General features: G+C 45.5%; 1 protein-coding gene across 1 annotated transcript in view; it reads left to right on the plus strand.

The window, feature by feature from the left end:
• Positions 1-421: 421 nt before the first annotated feature.
• Positions 422-20,868, plus strand: part of NXPH1 (neurexophilin 1) — a 319,365-nt gene continuing 298,918 nt past the window's right edge. Inside the window, exons 1-2 of the mRNA XM_066238915.1 lie at positions 422-508; positions 1,368-1,531. Of these exons, the coding sequence (XP_066095012.1) occupies positions 1,478-1,531 (54 nt within the window). The 5' untranslated portion in view covers positions 422-508; positions 1,368-1,477. The remainder of the gene's footprint in view (positions 509-1,367; positions 1,532-20,868) is intronic.

The following is a 20,868-nucleotide window of genomic DNA, read 5'->3' on the forward strand; positions in this document are numbered from 1 at the left end:
TCTTCCTAAAGGCCAGTGTCTTATCTCTCAAGTTCAAGTTCCGAGGACTTGCCCAGTCTCCTCCCCTGAAGACATTTCTACCATCCTTCGGTAGCCTTGGGAAGCTGGGAGCCTTGGACCGTTCGTCCCAGAGCCAGACCTGGCGGTTCCAATCGTCCGGCACAGTACTCGGCGCATTCGCCTCTCTCACTCCCTCTTCCTTCCGCCCTTCCTCTCTTCCCTCCTCTATTTTCCCCTTTCTCTCTTGCCTCTTAAGTTTCCTGTACCGTAAATCCAACTGTGCCAAGCCTAGGCTCCCGTGGAACCAACCCCGAGCGCGACCCGGACACGGGGACGCCGACTCCGCTGAGGCTGGACGCGACAGCGGGACCGGGCTGCGCCCGAGCATGGAGACGAAGCGCCAGGGAGGGCATGTCCGGAGCGCCGGAGACGCCAGGCCCGAGTAGCTCCTCCATGGAGCCTGCCCAGAGCGGTCCCTGCTCACTGGATTCGCCCCCAGTCCTGTGCGGTACGTACTCTCTGCCATCACAGTTAGGAAGGGGATACTTGGGGCGGGGTATGGGCACTGGGAAGGGGTGGCGGGGACGGTCACTGGTTGGGGGACGGAGTCCGCTAGGTGGGTGACTCTCACAGACCCGGGCAGACTTCCACCCTATAAGTTAGTAGTGGCTGTGCCCTTGAATAGAATAAAAGTAATGCTAGAAATGTGTGTGTATGTGTGTGTGTGCGCGCGCGTGTGTCCAGGGGGCTCGAATGGGTAAACTGAGCCTTGCTATCTTGTTTGCAAATTTTAAACGACCCCCCCTCCACCCCACCCCGCCGAATGTGTGGAGATACACAGCACCTAATCTTGGTTAGCTCTACGTGCCCCTTCCTCTTCCTGCGCCCCCCTCGCTCAGTCTCTGGCTGGCTCTCACTCTCTTTTTCTCCCCATCTCTCTCTCCTGGTGTGTACGTGTGTGAGCACTGCCAAGGCTGGCAAAGCACCAGCCGCCGCGCTCAGCCCGAGCCGCCCCACCATCAAACACCACGGCAGGTCTCGCTGCCGGAGACACTCGGGGTCCGAACCAGCCTGCACGCGGCTCTGCGCCCTGCCGCCTCCTGTCTCCTCCACCGGGAACTCGCGCCCGAGGAGTGCAGGGCGCCAGGAGCCCCTCATCTCCCCGACCTCCTGCCTGCCTGCCGGCCTTGGGGACCTAGCGCTGGCTGCTTTCAGGCGCTGGATTTACTGGCTTTTACATTTTTCCTACTCCCCGCCTCCGGGTTTTTTGGTTCACCCCTCCCCGCCACGACCCCCTTTTCCGGCTTGGTCGCCAAGCCTAACCTTGCCCGCGTGGTCATGGGATGTCTAATTTCATTTGTATCTAGGCTGCTGAGAGCGCTCCTTGCTCTGTGAAGTGGATGTCAGGTGGATCTATGTTTTTGAAGGAACAAAGACTCAGCGAAGGCAACGCCGAGGAAGTTTGAGACGCGGGAGGATGCAGGCTGCGTGCTGGTACGTGCTTCTCCTCCTGCAGCCCACCGTCTACTTGGTAAGTCGCCGGCTGATCCAGCGCCCCCCGCAATCCCACCCTGGCCACGAGGCCAGGCACCTGGGGGCGCGCGGGAGGAGAGTGAGACCGCCAGCTCAGCGCGAGCAGCCTTCCTAGCGATTGTGTCGGAACAACTTTGGCGAGCTGGTCTCCGAATCCCTGCGGGATTTTCTGGGGCTCCTTTCCCCATTTCCTGCTCCAGTCCCCCTCTCCTGCGCGTGATTCTGAGCAGCCTTTCCGGCACTCTAGACACTCCCAAACCAAGGAAATAGTGGGACGGGATGCTTCATGACAGGGAGAGCAGAGAGAAGGGTGGAAGACACGAACTCTCACTGGTTCATCCACAGAGTTTAAGCGAGAGGAGGTAGAGGTGGAAAAGTGGGCAGTACGATCTGCTCTGCGACTTTGAAAGCGAACCCACCCAGCTAGCCCCCGAGTTTGGAGATGTGCACATAAAAAAGTCCAGGTAACTTTGTTTGACTTGTAGGGGTCGAGGCAGGACAACTTCCTGTGAGGAGCCTCACGGGCAGTCAGAGTTGCGGCAGAGATGCTCTGGCAGACGTGTAGCGTCGTCGCCCTCTCACTCCTTTCCCAGACTCTCCTTTATACCAAATGACCGGACCGAATCCAGTTCCAGTGCCGAGACCCTTGTTAGGGAATGGCAGACCTTGTCAGGGAGAGAATTCTAGGCAAAGCCGTAGTTCCAGTCCTCCCAGAGCCGTTATGTGGGGAGAGGGGGCCTGGACTTTGCACACTGTTGTACCTGGCGATAGGGACTAGGGTGGCGAGAAACGTTTTATTGTTGTGGCGGTAGATTGGTAACTGTGGGCACCGCGCGTAATCGAGACGCAAAGTGCAATTTCTAGGGTCTAGCTTCAGGGAGGGCCAGGCGCACTCCCATCCTGGTGGTGAAGTTGTACTCAATGCCCCGACTCCAGTCTGCCTATCTATGGGCCCCAGAAGTACACTGAGGGCTCAGTGTGTTCTAACTAGAGGCAAGGAGCGCTGGGGCGCCCTAAGATCTCAGATGGGGCTGAATAAACGAGATGGGAGGTGTGCTGTGTCTTCATCCCAAGAGCTTCAGAACCCACAGTTCTGGGAGCAAGAGAGTTGCCATCCTGCAGCTGAGAACGTTTCCCAGCCGTTGCCCTGGTCCATACGACATCAGAGCTGCTAGTTGTATGATCTCTGTGTAAGTGAGTGTGTCAGTATTATGTGTGAGTGAATATGTATGTGAGGGTGTGTGTATTTAACGGGTGTCAGCTTCAAGACTCCTCAATGTTTGCCTGCCTTTGCACTTTTATCGCCAGACCGTGCAGCGGCGGACGCCAGAGGGCGCTGCGCGTCAGTGTCCTCACTTACAGGACACCTTGGGGTAAACAGGTGAAAGCCGGGGCAGCCAATCCTAAAGAATAGCCTTTCTGACTCTTGTCGCCACTGAAGTGTGTGCCTTCCCTGGCTGGAACACAGATGGAATGCAAAAAGTGTCCTTCCAGTTTCCCATTTTCAATCGTTCTTGCCCCCCCCGTCTATGTCCACTAAACCCACTGACATTGAGAGCCCAGAGAGGGAGGACAGAAAGTTTGGTCAGAGGAAATACAGAAATTATGTATTGAAAGAAAAGGGAGGGGCTGCAAAGTGAAAGCTACAGAGGGGGGATATTACCCATTCCCTCGATCTTGGAAACACTCCCGCCCTTCTCTGCGTACCTTTACGCAAGACCTGAACCTCAGGACCCCTCTTATGTCCTTGGACTGTGTTTACATGCACACGACAAAGGCTCGCGGCTGTGGTTCATTTTATTGCTTGGAGCAAGTATTTCGATATTCTGGAAAATAATCTATCAAAAGCAGAAGTGAAATCAATACATTGTGTTAAATTTTAAATGTGTTTGTTGGCAGTTAAACCGTTTTCCACTTATTACAACAACAGTGCTGGATTTATTCTAATGCGCTGCGTTCTCAACAACAAGCGCATTAATTCTCCTTTAATTGTAAACTGGGAGCGTTTGAAAACCGTTCAGTGTGCAAATTATGCTGATTCAATTACCGTTTAGTTACAGACTTCATTACCTGAATGCGTTTTGGCAATACAGGGAAAGGAGACACTTTTTCCAATTTCACTCAAAACAATACCAAATGTGAACAATATAAAATAGAGAAGGTTGATTTACAAGTCCATTCTTTTCTCTTTGATCTAAAGTTGTTTTTTGTGTGTTGGGGATTAGAATCCACACACACTACAAAAACAAAAGGCTGGTGGCTGTGACCCAAGGCAGTAAGTATTCCAGGGATTGTCATCCCGCCGTGATTTGCCTGCACAGCCCTGAGCTGTTTTCTGGGAGGAGCAGGAAACTGACTATTACCATGGAAATGCATTTTAAAGGGTGAACTGGGCAGTCAGGACAGTTTAGTTTTAGGCAACTAAGGAAGTGAAGAGTCTTGGTTAAAGCTCTAGGACAATGAGACAGACCAAGGAGTGGCCAAAGCTTCTTCCTCCACTTATTTTACTAAACACTAGATAGATATCTGAATTTAGCATTTATTGATAGCTGTACCCTAACATCCAGACTTTTGCAAGCAACTGCAATAGATTCATGCAGGTTGTCAGAGCTGATTCAAGTTATGCTTCATGAAGGCAGGAGTGGCAAGTTATTATTTTATTTTGCTCCCCACCCCTGATTTGACAGAAGCCACAGAAGAGCTTAAAGAGTAATATTTTGTCTTTATGAGCTCATACCACAAGTTTGGTGACAGGGACACTCTATTTATGCATTGCTTCCTAGCCACAGCACAGAACACCTTTCTCTTTAAGCTCCTGGAATCCCAGTTGTGTTTCCCAGGACATAATCACCACATTATGTCCAGGATGCAAGGTTTGTTTAGGTATCCCCTGTATAAAAATATTTAGCCTTCTCTTTATAAAAAAATACAGTAAATACTCCCAAATTTGGGAGAAACTTTTTATGAAAAACAACCTTCTCTCCATCAGGCCAGTGCTTCATATTTTCGCCACAATTGTCCACCTCAGTTTAGGTGAATGTTCTCAAGGTATGGTTTTATGGCCCAGGGGTCTTTCAATGCCTGTTCTAAGTTGAGGGTTTTGAGTCTTTCTGTGTTTATTAGGGATGGGTCTGTCCTATTTCAAACTAGAAGCTTATTTTAGTACTGCAATGGAAAGTTAATTAGAAATATGTCTGCAAAGTTACCTTCTAAAGCACATTAGGATACTAAACAATTACCACAAAGCCATAAAAGTCTCCTGTCCTAAATGCAGGGAAGTGGGAAGTTATTTTTTAAAAACAAAGAGAAGGAAATCTTCTGTTTATTGAATGTTGTGTATTGCAGATTTAAAACTCTGAATTCAGCAGGAGAGGCACTCATGACATAAAAATACTGGCTAAAGGTAAAAAAAAAAATATTCTGCAGTTTTTATTTTTCTATCAGTTCTGGACTGATTCCAGGGTATTTTCAGTATGATTTAATGGGGTAACAGGACTGTAGCATTTTAACTAAATTGAAGCGCACACTGGCTGATCTGGGGAAATGTGCTTTCTGGCTCTGAGGACTGGACATCCTAAATTGAGTTATTCTCAGTGGGTCAAGCAAAGGACAGGCCAGGGCACACAGGGAGAGCCACTCCCTGCAGAAAGCAAGGTATCCTATTTGGTGGTTCACCTGTGGCAATTTTCAGAGTCAAGGATTAATTCTGAGTGCCCCCTGGGCATGTCCACAAAAAAGTTACTCAGACATTGAGTCCAGAGAATCTGACAAGGGTTTGAATGCTGCTATTGTGGTCAGTCCCATCCACAGTACTACTCTAATTAGAAGAGATGCTCACCCTCCAACTTAGGTCCTACCAATCTCTTCTGCTAGGAATTCAAATAGCTAATCTTGTTGTTTTCATTTTTAACCAACATGGGCAAGAATGGAAACTTCTTTCTTAACCTTGGTCTTAAAAAGCATTTTGAATCATCTATTCCCTCAAATTTATGGTGTCCTTGAAATGTGAATTCCACACTAGTTGTTTAATAGAGATTAAAGAGTGATTAGTATATTTTGTGGAATACTACCTGTGCATTGTTGCAAACCAGACCCTTCAGGTGAATTCACCCGTTTGAAGGTTGCTGTTAAGAAATGTGGAAGCTGGGAAGAGAGCAGCAGAGAGACCACTAGTGTCTATCCTTTGGACTAGGTATGTATACTTCTCAACCTTTGAAATTAAGCCAGCTGCCCACGAAAAACTGTAATCAATTTGAACTTGATTTTTTGGAGCTTACTTATACAAAAAAAAAAAAAAAATCCACATTAACTACCTAACAGTGGCTATTCAGTATTCTCTATTAAGGCCAATTCTTGGAGGCAGTTCTAAAATTCCCACCCCATTGCATTTCCTAACTCTTCTATCCCCATGTCAGCCTTCTTGCTATAGGGTGAAACCGAGATTTTTGAAGGAGGTAGCACACATGAGAATTTATCAGTCCGAAGACATATCCTAGGGCTCTGTGAGAAAAATTGCATTTTCCTGAAATGCTGTGACTAGGAAAGCAGCTCTCTCTCTGGGTGTGTGGGAAGGTCGCTGGGTGGGTCACCCTTCTGCTTCACTTCAGGGAGGATTATCATGACTTGGGGGCTTCTAGTGATAGCTTCTGGGGAAATTGCCTTCAGTATGAGAAGGGTTGAGTCAGAACTGCTCTAACTTTCTCAGCCTGTATTTTCCCGGGAAAGCCATTAAGTTTGTGGCTCCTCTTTGTGCGAAGTTGATTTCAATTTAGCTTTGAATTGTTGACGCTATTTCCTCCTTAATGAAAGTGTTGTCTGGATGAAAAATATATCGGGTGGCAGGGAAATTGGTTTATTTATTTTTAAGATAGATGCCCAATGCCCTACTTTTCTTTCTGCGGGAAGAGTTTCTGCAGACTACAGAAATTGACAGCATTGTCCAGGTAATAACCCTCGACGACAGTATTTTCAAAAGGACATTCGAGTGATGAAAGCATTTGGATATTGCCTTTTCAAATAAGCAGTTTTCCTTCTTGGGGTTCTTTGATTTTATCGGGGGTGGGAGAAGGGGCCATGCACTGCAAAGGGATGGCTTCCCGGTTTCACCCAGACCTCAAATACCAAGAGGCTTGTCAGCTTCGCTTGGAATTCTGAGGTCTGCAGAGCCCTCAGTGAGTTTGGCTGTCCCGGCATTGATGTTAAGGGTCAAAAGGGAATCCCAAGAATAGGGAATAACACTCTTTTTTTGCGCTCCTCCTTCTCATAGAGAAAGGCAATGTAAGCGCTGAAAGTTTGCTTGCGCTCAAGTGGCAAGTTAGGAAGTGTGCCTTCTTTTTGATGATTTTTATTTATTGTAATAGCGTGCCTTGCTTTGATTCATTCGGGAAAGTGCTTTTTATAGCAACCACATCCTTTAGGAGCAGATCTCTTTCTGTGACCTCAACAGTCCTCGGCATTTTAATTAAGAGAGGGAGGCCGACCAATCCGCAGGCCGGGCGCCGTGGGGTCAGCGGTTTCCTGGAGCTGCGGGTGGCTAAGCGGGTCTACTCTCGTCCTTTCTCCTGCATTCTACGAGCCACCATTAGTCTAGTCCCGTCGCCCATTTGCAGGAATTTGCGGTCTTGATTTATCTGCTACTTAAGCTCCCGACCAGCTCTTTTTCTCTCTGTCAGCACTAACTCCTCCCGGAGCTTGGTAAACACAGGCGCGCATTTTTCTGGTGTAGATTGGCATGTTGGCGACTCCGCTGGAAGGAATGTGACAATAAAGTGGGAAACCAAAGCTTGGCAAGCACTTAATCAAGGATAAAAAGGCTCTGCTGTAAGGATGTCACTCAATTTATTGTGAAAGTCGAATGAATTACGTTTAATGAAAGTGCTCCCCAGATGAATATTACTAGCAATTTCCTGAGTTGGCTCTGTCAGCTCGAGATGAGGAAATGCCAGCCCAGATCAGAAAAGAGCGCCCACCTCAATTACTATGCAAGCTTTCCAAGAGCGGCTTTTTATTGAGATGATATACATTGGCGGCTGCTTCCTGCCCCTCCGCGCGCGCCCTGGAGTGCGTTTGAGCATTTTCCAAACTTGACGTCTGCCCTCCCGGGTTGCTGGCTGTTGTTTAAAACTTCTGATGAGCCTGCTGCGTTTCTGCTACGGGCTGAAAACCCAATTACCTCCCTGTAAACAGTTTTCCCTAACTATATTTTGTTTACTACGTAGGTGGGGATTGGAGGGTGGTGGGGTGGGTGGGAGGAGGTGGGGCGAAAAGAATTCCCTTGCTCGGGTTCCCTTTGTCATCGAAAGTCCCTTCAGTGTCTAGAGAGAGGTTCCGGAGCGTGGAAAGCTGGTGGCGCCCGGAGCAGGGGTGTGGGGACATTGCGCGCCACCGTAGGGTCCGAGGAGCTACGAGACTGCAGCAATGCCTCTCTGGTTGCAACTCGTAAAAGTCTTCTCCTGCTCCCACTTCCTTTAAATGAATGAGAGTATTTGACTTGTTCTAGCCGGAAATATGAGGAGGGGGTACACAGGCCACCGTCAGAGCGCATCGCCTCATCTGCATGAGAATGGAGAACCAAGAGGCTTTTCTTGTACTGTTTCTGTCTCCCACAATAAGACACGTTACTGCTTAGAAAAGCTGAGTGTTTCCCCAGGAACCGGCTGGTGGGGGCTCTGCGCATCCCTGCCGAACCTGACTCCGGCCGGGCCTCACCCATTACCCCGCCACCCTGATGGATTCTGACCCGCAGGATCCGAGGCTGAGGCGCAAGGCCAGGAGCGCAGAGGGCGGTTGGGCACCGGCGCCCCAACGGAGGGAGTGGTGACCTCCTGACGTACTCGCCCTGTGTCTCCGACTCCCTCCCTGCTCATTGATTTTAAGGCTATTGCTAGTGGTCTTCTACTGTTAGGGATGAGAAACTTTCTTCGAGGTAGGCCTCATACCCTGGACTCAGAAACGCAGTCCTCTGACCTAAGCCGCAGATCGCTCCGGCCCAGGGAAGCTTCCCAGCAGGAGTCGCTGCCGGCACAGCTGTGCGCTCTACCGTCTGCTTTAAGCCCCAGGTGACTTCCAGCAGTCCCAGCGGATGTATGAAAACGCAGGTGCAGCCCTCTCGTTTCTGGACCCCAAGCCCTCACACCATAGCGTGGATTCTGGGGAAGTTTTGGTCGACGCCGCCAAGCTTCGGTGCTCCAGAGGCAGCAGTTCTCCGGAGAGAGGCCGCGGGCCCCGGGGTGGAATGGGGGAGTGGCGGGCGGCAGGCCCAGCCAGGTCCACACAGCGGTTCTTCAGCACCACGGACAGCGCCCAAGGCCCCACCTCGCGGGCTGTCCACTGTCCGGCTTCAGTCCTTGAGCCCGCTGGGTTCCTTTTGAAGTTCAGTTGGCGCCTTCCGCAGACACCTCCCCACAGTCCAGCGGTGATGGTAAAGACCCAGCTTCCTCACCGAGTCAGGGAACATGAGCTCCCACCGCTCAACCACTCGCTCGACCGCTCGGTCCCCAATGTTTGCTGGGACCAGAACCTCTCTTCTGCACTCCCTCCCCCACCCCCTGCGCGGTTGCGGCGTCACGTGATTACCTCTGAGTTAATCCAGAGCTGCAGTGAATTCTTTCCCCCACTTGCTCTTCTCCCCTGCGCTCCTCCCGTCTCAAGGTTCGCAGACAGAGTTGTGAATCTTGTAGTGTAGAGATATAGGTGACCTTACAACGTAAAGCCTCCTTGGGCAGATAAGGAAACTGAGGTACGGAGAGGGGAATCAACTTTCTCGCGAGAGTGAAACCAAGTGGGGAGAAGTGATTCCTATCTATCTCCCACCTGTGGGGGACAGGGCTGGAGCCACCAAGACGCCCACCAGGATTACGCGTCTTTAAAAAGCTGCCTGCGAGTGGGGGTGGGGTGCGGTGCAGAGTCCTAATTATTATGAATTTCTAAAGGAGCAGTAATTATTTATGAGGATCAGGACAAACCATGGCCCAGGCAAGGCAATCGATGTATTTGCTATCTAAAGTGCCTGGCTCGCTTTTAATGCAGACGAATAAGCATGCATCCTCATTATTTTTCGTGGTTAGACTCCCCCGCGGGGGGCCTGATGCAGCGAAGAATCTATCATCATTAGATCCAAGATGGGATGGGGAGAAGTTTCTGTTTATTTACTTAGCAAAACAAACAACCCCTCAATCCCCTAAGCGACCCCTCCAAAACCCCTGAACACTCCAGCACGACCATCGCCCCGCTCCTGGTGGGCTCCTCGCCCCTCTCGGCCCCCCAGCTCCCGCCCCTCCAGCACCTCCGCCCCCGGCGTCTCTGAGCATTCCAGAGACGACACTGTGGTCACTTAGAGCGCGCAGTTCCTGCTCGGCGGCCGCCACACGTTTGATTTGGTCCAGAAATAAGCCGGGGAGTACCTAGAATTGGCGCTAGGGGTTCTCTGAGGCAAAGGCTAAGACAGGCTTGCAAGTTTTGTCCGTTTCTTTCTCCTCAGTTTAAGAGTCAATTCTTTCAGGACACCGGGTTCTGCACACCCCCGCAGTTATTAAAGGAACAGAGAGGTCTGGCAGGTGGTACTGCATCAACCCACGTGAGAAATCGCCCGGAGAGAGGCAAGCCCACAAGAAGAGAAGGAATCAGGAGGTGAAGCGAGGCTAGGAGTTGAATAAGAAGTGAAAGAAAAGTTGAATAAGAAGTCACCAGGGTATTCACGATGGCCCGGGTGAGCCCTGCTTTCTCCGTTCCCGAGGCAGCACGCCTTCGGGCCAGCCTGACGCCGTTTCCCGGGACTGGGAATGCGCCCCGCCCCACTCACGGAAGTCGGACTGTTCAGGGCCATCTACTGAATTCACGGCCTTCTTCGCCGCCCCTTCACCTTTCCTACCCGATTTCTCCAGCCTTCCGCAGCCCGCACTCCCTGGCTTAGCCATTCTCACTCTGAGAAGTGGTGATGCCCCTGGTGGACAGCTGCTGGGATAAAATTTGTATTCTTGTGCGGCCGTCTTCACCGTCCCTGTAACGCCATAGCCATAGTTCTTACTGTCATCTGAGGTGTATGTTCGAGTGTGTGTGCGTGTATGTGTCTTTTTGACTGCTTGGCCTTCATCTGTCAGGCTCCTCCCTTATTAAGGCACACCAGTTACTGCAGAGATGATAGAGTATGACACTTAAAAAAACCCCGAACTCCTTAATTGTAGAAAAATCAATCTCACTTATAACATTAATGAGAACAAAATAGAAAATTGTGGATTGCCTGGCACTAGAGTAGTAATAATGTACTCTCCCCTTAAATTTTCTTTTCCTCTGAGCCCAGCCTTTCACAGTGTGGTGATTGCCGAGTGTCCTGTCTTTGTTTTCATGTCTTCAGAGCCAGCCAGCCAACACAATACTGGGGCTGTGTGATCTACTGAAATCATTTCCTCCCACCATCTTCATTTTTAGAGGCTTTATAATTAAACTCTGTGAGATATATGTAGCATACATCCAGTGGAGAGTCGTTTTATTTTTATTTATGTAGCATGCTGAGAAAAGAAAATTAAGGAAGTACTTCTATTGAAGTAATAAACCTTCTTTGATATGAACAAAAATGCACTTTTACTTACTTTTTTTTTTTTTAAGTTTAGAAGACTCTTTCTGTGAGATCATACCCTAGAGTCCTGCCTTTTTAAGGAGAGATCGCAATAAAGTGAAAAAAAAAAACATATATTAACTTGTATCAACTTAGTGGAACAGAAGTCCAGGGTAGCCACTGACTGGACATGTACACCAGGCTTGACATGACAAGGTGACAGTGTGGTGCAGGAAGCTGAGCGGAAAGAGCTAGAAATGGCTACAAGGCCCTCCATTTCTCTGCCTCTTCCTGCCCCTGACCATATCACAAAGTACACATTTACACACAGGGTAACAGGGTCTGGCAAAGCCAACACAAAAATATCATGCTGCAAACCAGCGAGAATTTCATTGAAATTGTGACCCATAGACTAAAAAGTAGAAGGCAGAGATCTCCTTCTTTAAGATAGGTTAATGTCAGAAAAAAAAAATAATAGAAAGATTTGGGGGAAATTTCCTGGCTTAGACGAGCCTGTTTCATTTACAGATGAAACACAGACACACAGTAGACCAAGACTTCATGCACATTTGTACATCCACTCTTTAAAGGAGTTTATGGAATAGTATAGCTGGAAAATAATTTTGTTTTCAGTAGTTGTTGGCCTTGAAATTCCAACTAGGGTCTGACTGGATCATTTCCTTGATAGGAATCTGGTACTTGACACTTCATTGTTGTCCTATATATATCAGTATTTTCAGCTATAGGATGAAAACAGTTTTGTTAAAGAAGAACTACTGGCAAGATAGCTGGAATTTTATATATATGTGCCAACCTCTCCAACTAAACTTTAGGAAATGGATTTTCTCTCTCTAACCTTGTAGTTGAATGTTATTAGAGGCCCACAGGTATATAAAACAGCTTGTATAAAATTAATGGACTGCTTTACATTCACAGTCTCTTACTTGCAAAGCCCCTGGTAAAAATATTGCATCTATTTAAAATAGGAAGAATATAAAGTCAGGTTTTGCATGCAATCAATAGTTGCAAATGGTTCACTGAAATATTTGATTATTCTGAGTCAGTTTGACAATGTGATGAAAATTTATTGGCTATCTTTGTGCGCTGATGTGTTAATCATAAGGCTGCCCCTTCTTTTATGTACTTGACCAGTTTTGAAACTAATTAAGATTCCAAGACAACATCTAAATATGTAGTCAAAAATTTGGCAAAGATGCCAAATGATGACTTATCAGATAAGAAAGAGATCTATGGGCCCTGGCCGGTTGGCTCAGCGGTAGAGCGTCGGCCTGGCGTGCGGGGGACCCAGGTTCGATTCCCGGCCAGGGCACATAGGAGAAGCGCCCATCTGCTTCTCCACCCCCTCCTCCTTCCTCTCTCTCTCTTCCCCTCCCGCAGCCAGGGCTCCATTGGAGCAAAGATGGCCTGGGCGCTGGGGATGGCTCCTTGGCCTCTGCCCCAGGCGCTAGAGTGGCTCTGGTCGTGGCAGAGCGACCTCCGGAGGGGCAGAGCATCGCCCCCTGGTGGGTAGAGTGTCGCCCCTGGTGGGTGTGCCGGGTGGATCCTGGTCGGGCGCATGCGGGAGTCTGTCTGACTGTCTCTCCCGTTTCCAGCTTCAAAAAAAAAAAAAGAAAAAAAAAAGAAAGAAAAAAAATAAAGAGATGTATGGGTCACTATGAAGTCACAAATGAGGAAGAAATAAGAAAAATCCTCTCCAACACTGCTTTACTCTTTTTAAAAAAAAGATTAACAATAGATTTATTGGTGTTGTATACTCTAGATATGTTATATACAGTTTTGAAGAAGAGAATGAATGAAAGCTTTTTTTAAGATTTTATTTTTTTTATTAATTTTATAGAGGGGTGAGAGAGAGAGAGAGAGAGAGGGAGAAGCAGGACTCATCAACTCTCATTTGTGCCTTGACCAGGAAACCCTGTGGTTTTGAACCAGCGACCTCAGCATTCTAGGTTGATACTTTATCCACTGCGCCACCACTGGTCAGGCTGAATAAAAGTTTTAACATCAAAATTCATAAAATGAGGTTTTCTGAATATAGGGAAATTAGTAAAATAAATCTCTTCTTGTTTTTCATAAGTGTGGGGAAATTTAGAAAAATTAGAGGTTTTTATTCTTTTCTTCCTAAAAACATATTAAAAATTACATTTCTCTATATTCTGTTATTTAACATATGAAACTCTAAGACATGCCATAAGCCCTATTATGAATTTCTTTTTCCTTACTGTGCATTTTCATTTGATAAATGAATCATTTTTCTTCCTCTTGCCTTATTGGACTGAGAATTATATGGGCCCAAAAGCATACTGACATTTCAAAACCTTTGTCCTCCATCCTCCTACTTCACTTGAAGTTTACCTAGTATAGACACTCTTTTCTTTTTTCTTCTTTTTATAAAAATGGCCACCGGACTATTGCACTAACACCTCCTCTAAATAAGAAATAATGGCCTAATTTGCCAATCAGCTTTATACCTTGCTCCTGCTGCTTAATACTCAATAGAAAACTCTTAAAAACATGGACTGGGTTACCTGAGATTTTAGTATACTATTTAGTATACTTTCTGTTTGAGAAGTTTTCAATGAAAATGTCACAATTAATCCCAGGTTTGAGTCTAAAACCTATTTTGGAGAATGATAAATTGTGATTTGTTCTTGGAGCAGCTGGGGTTGGTGTTGGTAATAGGGCTGACTACGTGATCTTTGAAATTGAAAACATTAAATGTCTTTACTTTCACATCTTGTCCATTATTTGTGAATAGTTTTACAGAATTAAAAGCAACAAAAGATGCCAACTACTGATTATGAAAGAGAGTTGTTCATATATAATCATTGTCGTGTTTCTCTGGTCTTGGTGTGAAACTTAGTTGCTATTGATGTGGAGATTTTGCAGAACCTGGAAGAGTTTTTTCCTCTTTCGCGAGAAATATGCAACTGAATGATGAACGCCTCATGTTGCATTTTCAATCTTAATTCTTTTGGTTTAACAAGCAGAGTTATAAACAGCATCACCAAAAGGAAGCCACGACCTCTAGCCAATATCAAGTTAAAGCAGATCTGGCATTAGCTCATAGGATCTGGACTACCATTTTTGCATTCACAGCTTTGTTCACTGGCTGACATGTTCTGGAATAGGGAGGCATGACAAGTGAACAATTTGGCCCAGGATGTTTAATCCTTCCTTGCATTCTTTTTTTTTTTTTTTTTAATTTTATTTATTCATTTTTAGAGAGAAGAGAGAGAGGGAGAGAGAGAAACAGAGAGAGAGAAGGGAGGAGGAGCTGGAAGCATCAACTCCCATATGTGCCTTGACCAGGCAAGCCCAGGGTTTCGAACCGGTAACCTCAGCATTTCCAGGTTGACGCTTCATCCACTGCGCCACCACAAGTCAGGCTGTTCCTTGCATTCTTGACTGAAATCTTTCCCAATTAGAATAGCTCTAATTAATGCATGGCTATATGCATTTGCACATCTCTCAAATTGATGGGTGTGCCCCCTTCCACTCTCCTTGAACAAATGGTGAAAACAATGAGGGGCTTTAAATGCAAATCCATGTATTAAAAAGATGGTTGATACTGGACTACAGACCACTATTCTTGCAGTGAGGTGGGTATTGTCGTGGCTCGTGTGCAAGTGATAACACTGAATTCATGGTAGGAATAGATGAGTTGTGATGAGAGAGTGGGTGATTTCTTGGCTCCAGTGAGGACCTGGCTACATGAGAGAGAAAACAGGCCCCTTTACGGTCATCCTCAAATCTCTCTCTCTACTCCCCTCCCTCTTTTTTTTTTTACCTTTCTCCCTCATCTCTCCCTAACTTCAATTTTTTTTTTTGTATTTTTCTGAAGTTGGAAATGGGAGGCAGTCAGACATACTCCCACATGTGCCCCACCGGGATCCACCCGGAATGCCCACCAGGGGGCGATGCTCTGCCCATCTGGGGCGTTGCTCTGTTGCAACCAGAGCCATTCTAGTGCCTGAGGCAGAGGCCATAGAGCCATCCTCAGAGCCCGGGCCAACTTTTTGCTCCAGTGGAGCCTTGGCTGCGGGAGGGGAAGAGAGAGACAGAGAGGAAGGAGAGAGGTAGGGGTGGAGAAGCAGATGGGCGCTTCTCCTGTGTGCCCTGGCCAGGAATCGAACCCGGGACTCCTGCATGCCAGGCCAACACTCTACCACTGAGCCAACCAGCCAGGGCTCCTAACTTCAATTTTTAAGGGAAGCAGCATTGAAAAAGACATTAGGAAAAAGAAAGAGAAGAGAATGGCAAAGTATTTTCTTCTTTCTGTGACCTTGGGCAACCTTTTGAACCTCTTAGACCTGAACTGCCTTCTATGTTAAGATAGGGCTAACAACGCTTCTTACCTCATAGAGCTATTGAGTATGAACTGCACTAATGTGTAATAAAGAGTATATAAAGGTGCCTGGCACTTAGCAGTGGTGAAATAGCAAAGGAAAACAAGTCTTGCTACCCTTTAGAGAAAAAGGGTTCTGGGCCAGGTTCCCATGTTCCCAGCACAGCCCTTAGAAAGATGAAATGCAAGGCCTAATTCTACCCTAGCACCGTCCTATCTTTTGCTTCCCTCTTGCAGCTGGTTGATTGCTGTATAGTTGCCCAATGCTGCCCAAAGCAATATGTATAATATTTAATGTGAATTGTAATTATTGTGACTAATGCCAGAAGACAATGGCCGTTCCTGTAGCAACTAAGTTAAGTATTTAATAGAAATGACAAGACGAGTCATCAACAGGCCCTATGAACAGATTGCCTAGTTGAAATGAAAATTCTTGTGATGTTTTAATTTCTTTTTTAATTTTTTATTTATTAAGTGAGAGGCAGGGAGGCAGAGACAGACTCCTGCATGTGCCCCAACCAGGACCCACTTGGCAAGCCCCCTAACAGGTGATGTCCTGCCTCTCTGGGCCACTCCTCTGTTGCTCATCAACTGCAATCGAGCTATTTTAGTGCTTGAGGTGAGGTCATGGAGCCATCCTCAGTGCCTGGGAACCATTTGAGCCACGGCCATGTGTGGGGAAGGGAGAGAGAGAGAGAGAGAGAGAGAGAGAGAGAGAGAAGTGGAGAAGCAGATGGTTGCTTTTCCTGTGTCCTGACCAGGAATCGAACCCTGGACTTCCACATGCTGAGGTGACATTCTACTACTGAGCCAACTGGCCAGGGTGTGATGTTTTAATTTTATGTAGCAATAAGGATGGACATTTATTAAGATCTAATTTAAAACAATGATTGATATGCGAGAGGTATTTGCTTTTAATTACTTTTCTTTTAACACTTTGAATTTGCTTCAAGTTTGTACACAAGGCAAGCAGAAAACAGCCTGCTGTGTTTTAAAGTCAGTGGACTTTTGGCTTTTGGCCAGGGTTATAGACTACTTTTCTCCACTGAAGTTTGTTATAGCAGAATGTCTGAATGTAACAGTGTCTTAGCTCCCCAGAGTATTAAATGAAACACTTTGATGAAATGAGAGCCCCTCTCATATTCTGCTCAAAATTTCTCCTGTATGCCACCATATGGCTCCTTCCAAGGCAATTACCCTGGGTATGCAAGAAAAGTCCATATAGAGAGACACTATTTTGTGTCTTGGATTTGAGATGAGAATGGCGGGGATAGTGTGGGGCTGACAGACAGCAAAGGGTAAAATTTTTTCTTTCCTATTTACACCTTACTAAGCCATTCACATCGTCAGGGCTTTAGCATAATTTTTTTTCATTTAGTTATCTCAATAATCCTATGAGATGATAAGTACTATTGATATCAATAAGGTACTGTTAGTATCTTTAATATTAATATAGTAACATGCCCATCCTAGTCATATCATTAACCTTTTGAATAGTACAAACATTCATGTACATCCTCGTGCCTCCCAACCATCCAGAGTACGATTGTACATGTGTAAGGCAACATTAAAAAAAAGGCAAATGTATGTTCTTCTTGATTTTATAAATTGGTTATCAAACAAACATGATTTTAAGTTAATAAAACTGGAACTGGAACTAATTTCATTTTTTGAAAATAGAAACACAAAAAGACAACTCACTCCCAGGGGTCAGTGAGAATGAAAAAAACTCACTACTCAAAGGGTTAATACTGTCCCATTGTATAGGTGAGAAAGTTGAGGCATTGAGAGTATGAGTATCTGGTACAAGGTGGCAAGATTATATACCAGGCAGTCTAATACTTAAGCCAGTGCTTCTAATTATTACACCATGTTGTATGTGTGTGTGCACGCACGTGCACACGCAGGCATGCGTGGGTTTGTATAGTGGTAGGAGAGGAAAGTGGTCTCATCTGAAAATATTTTTGAAAGAAGTAACCGTGTTGCTTTTCACTTTAACGAATAGTTCTTCTTTCCCACTCCTCTGGGTAGATTTTATTTGATACCTGCAGTGTACTATTGGTGCTACTGTAATTTAGTAATTTTATTAGATGTAGTTCTTATTCTTGAGGGGCTGCTCACAAATGGGGGAGACATGGTAACAAATGTACATTTGATTCTGCTGGTTGCGACTCTAACCTGTGCTGACGGTGTGTGGGGCACAGTCTCTTTAAGAAGTCTGCATCTATTGACCTGATGGCTCTGAAAAATGATCCCTGGGCCTCAGGGTAAGGTAATAAGTGAAACCGGGGCATAAAGTACAGCCCTCACAGTCATCTGTGATGGAGCTTACAATGATCCATAACATCTGTATCTCTCCCAACAAATCACACACTTACTTTTTGAATTACTTGCCATGTCTGGACAGGAAGAGGTGAGGAGAGGAGAGGAGAGTTTATTTATTGATATAAGGGGATGACTATGTGTAAGAGGCATAAACTCTAGTTTCTTTCATGGCATTTATTCTCGTGAGTCTAGGGTTTCTGACAGCTTACCAGCTATAAAAGAGAGATGCAAATCCATATTTTTCAAAAGTAAAATCTTTGCACAACGATATAAACTAAGAAACATTAAAAAAATCTGTTTAGCTTAACACCTTACAGCCAAAATATATAGTCCCAAACATTCAATCAGCTTAGCATCGGCATTTCCCCTGTAGTATGGATATGTGGTTTAAAAATAAAGTAGAAAAATATTCACAAAATGTGTTATAGAATTACTCAGTCTAAGTCGACTTAGGAATTTTCTGTTTCTGAAGAATGAAAGTATATCCAAGATGCTCCTGCCCAAAGCGGAAGCCCTCTGGCACGAGACGAGGGGGCGTATGGCTCCATTTCAGTCCTGTAATACATTTGACCTTGGAAGAGCTTAGTTATGCCTTGGGGCAAAACATTAAATGTTCCATTTTGCAGCAGTATCATCTATCATCTTTATGTGGATTTAAAATGTAAATAAAATTGCTTTCTGTAAATGGTATACATGAAGGTCATATTCATAGTCTCCCCAAGAATTCAAAATGCCATTTGACCCATCATTGGCTCAATAGATAATAATGTTCTCTATTAGTTTCTAGTAATCGACTTTTTAAGCATTTTATGACTCAATATTTTTATGACTAGTTCCTAGTTTGTGAAATAGGAAATCAGAAATAAACCTTTTAGAACTTCATTGTGGATTTATTTATAGAATATGGGCTTTCAACTTTGAACTTTTAAAAATGCCAAGTCTTCCCTGAAAACATTGCCTGTGCTCTAAAACTGGGTTGGCTGAATATCTGCAGTGAGAGTAGAATGTGCTTTTGAAAAACTTTGAGAGCTCGAGCTTATTTCAATCATCATTCATTTTCCTCTTGCTTATTATATTCCTTGTAGATCAGTCAGGAAACGGTTTGGGGACCCTGATGGCAGAGTGCAACCAATAGACTTAAAAGTAAAGTAACTGCTATTTGAGAGAGAGAGAGAGAGAGAGAGAGAGAGAGAGAGAGTTTAAATTCTTTTCATTGAAATCTGGATAATAAGACCCTGATAGATTGTTATATGTAATTGTTAAGATTTTGAACGTTAATGACTTTTGATTACTTTCTCTGGAGGCACCTGTCAGCCATTGGGAAGCACAGATGGCTTTATCAGCTACAGTAGGAGTTTCTTTTTCTTACTAACCTTGAGCTGAACAAATTATTTTAGGGGAAGAAAGGCAGAGCAATGTCATTCCAAGCTTTTCTTATGTGGGAGATTATTTGGTTTGTTGAATAATGAGTTGAGATCACTCTGTTTTCAAAAGTTTCTAGTTTTTTTTTTTTAAGTGTATTAGTCCTCTCTCTGAGTAGATATGTAATGAACATTCAGTGACCAAAGCTATAAGACTAAGATGGTAACAGCTCTGTTTTATGCCTGTTGTCTATATCAACAATATCTTCTATTTTCTTTTTTTTATTTTTTATTTTTCTGAACTTGGAAATGGGGAGGCAGTCAGACAGACTCCCGCATGCGCCCGACCGGGATCCACCTGGCACGCCCACCAGGGGGGCGATGCTCTGCTCATCCCGGGCGTCGCTCTGTCACGACCAGAGCCACTCTAGCGCCTGGGGCAGAGGCGAAGGAGCCATCCCCAGCGCCCGGGCCATCTTTTGCTCCAATGGAGCCTTGGCTGCGGGAGGGGAAGAGAGATACAGAGAGGAAGAAGAGGGGGAGGGGTGGAGAAGCAGATGGGCGCCTCTCCTGTGTGCCCTGGCCGGGAATCGAACCCGGGACTTCCGTACGCCAGGCCGACGCTCTACCACTGAGCCAACCCGCCAGGGCATATCTTCTATTTTCAAAGGTGTCTTGGTGTGGATAATAAATTATAAACTCATCTTAGATATGACTCAGTGTCCAAATGGTGGATGAGGAAGGTTGACTATAAGCCTTTATGAAAGGCTTATGATTATGAATAATTGTCAAATAGGCAAGAAGAGCATTTCCATCTCTATTTAATTTTTTTCCATTTATTTATTGATTTTTAGAGAGAGGAGGGGGGGTAGGAGCAGGAAGCATCAACTCCACATGTGCCTTAATGAGGCAAGTCCAGGGTTTTGAACTGGTGACCTCAGTGTTCCAGGTTGTCACTTTATCTACTGCGCCACCATAGGTCAGGCTCCTATCTGTATTTTCTGCTTCCTTTCTCATGTGGCAGTCAGAGTACGCACACACTTGGATGACTGGGGTTTCTTCGCATGATGTACTTCAGAGAATGTTTTTTATACTCTTTTGTTTAAAAATCTGCCAAATTTTTAAATTAAATATTGTACATTAAACAGTCACGGGAAAAGCTGATAAGAGGAGACTGACTGATTAGCCACCCACCGATCTTGCAGGGTGGGATAAGTTTGGTGAAGTTGTTTTGATCCAGGGCCCAGAAACTGAACTCTGCCAGTGCTTCTAGAATTAACACTCAGAAATAGACTCAGTCTAATCATTTTGATAAAACCATTTTCTTACAAGAAAAATACCTAATATTCTTTGGAGCACATTCCTTTCAATAGGGTAGCTCTGGAGAGTCAAACTGGTCTTCAAAGTATATATATATATCTTGGAGATTATTTCTTAAGAGGCCATGGCATAGCCCAGAGTGGAGTTGAAGGTTCCATTTTTCAGTCTTGTGTCTTCCTATCCTTGGGAGCACGTATCACCTTGCTTACTTCTCTGAATTTCTGTTTTCTTTGCTGACAAGCCCATTTGGTCTTTTTTGATATTCTTTAAATGTGTTACTATCACTGTTGAAACTTCAAACAGCTTTTCCTGTGAACATACTTTTTGTTGGTTTTATTAGATCCCCTCAAGGTTGTTTTTGCTCTTATAACATCTTGCTTCTTGTCAGGTTGGAGCTTCACTGACACCCT

This window comes from Saccopteryx bilineata, chromosome 7 (assembly GCF_036850765.1).
Source record: "Saccopteryx bilineata isolate mSacBil1 chromosome 7, mSacBil1_pri_phased_curated, whole genome shotgun sequence".
NCBI lineage: Eukaryota > Metazoa > Chordata > Mammalia > Chiroptera > Emballonuridae > Saccopteryx > Saccopteryx bilineata.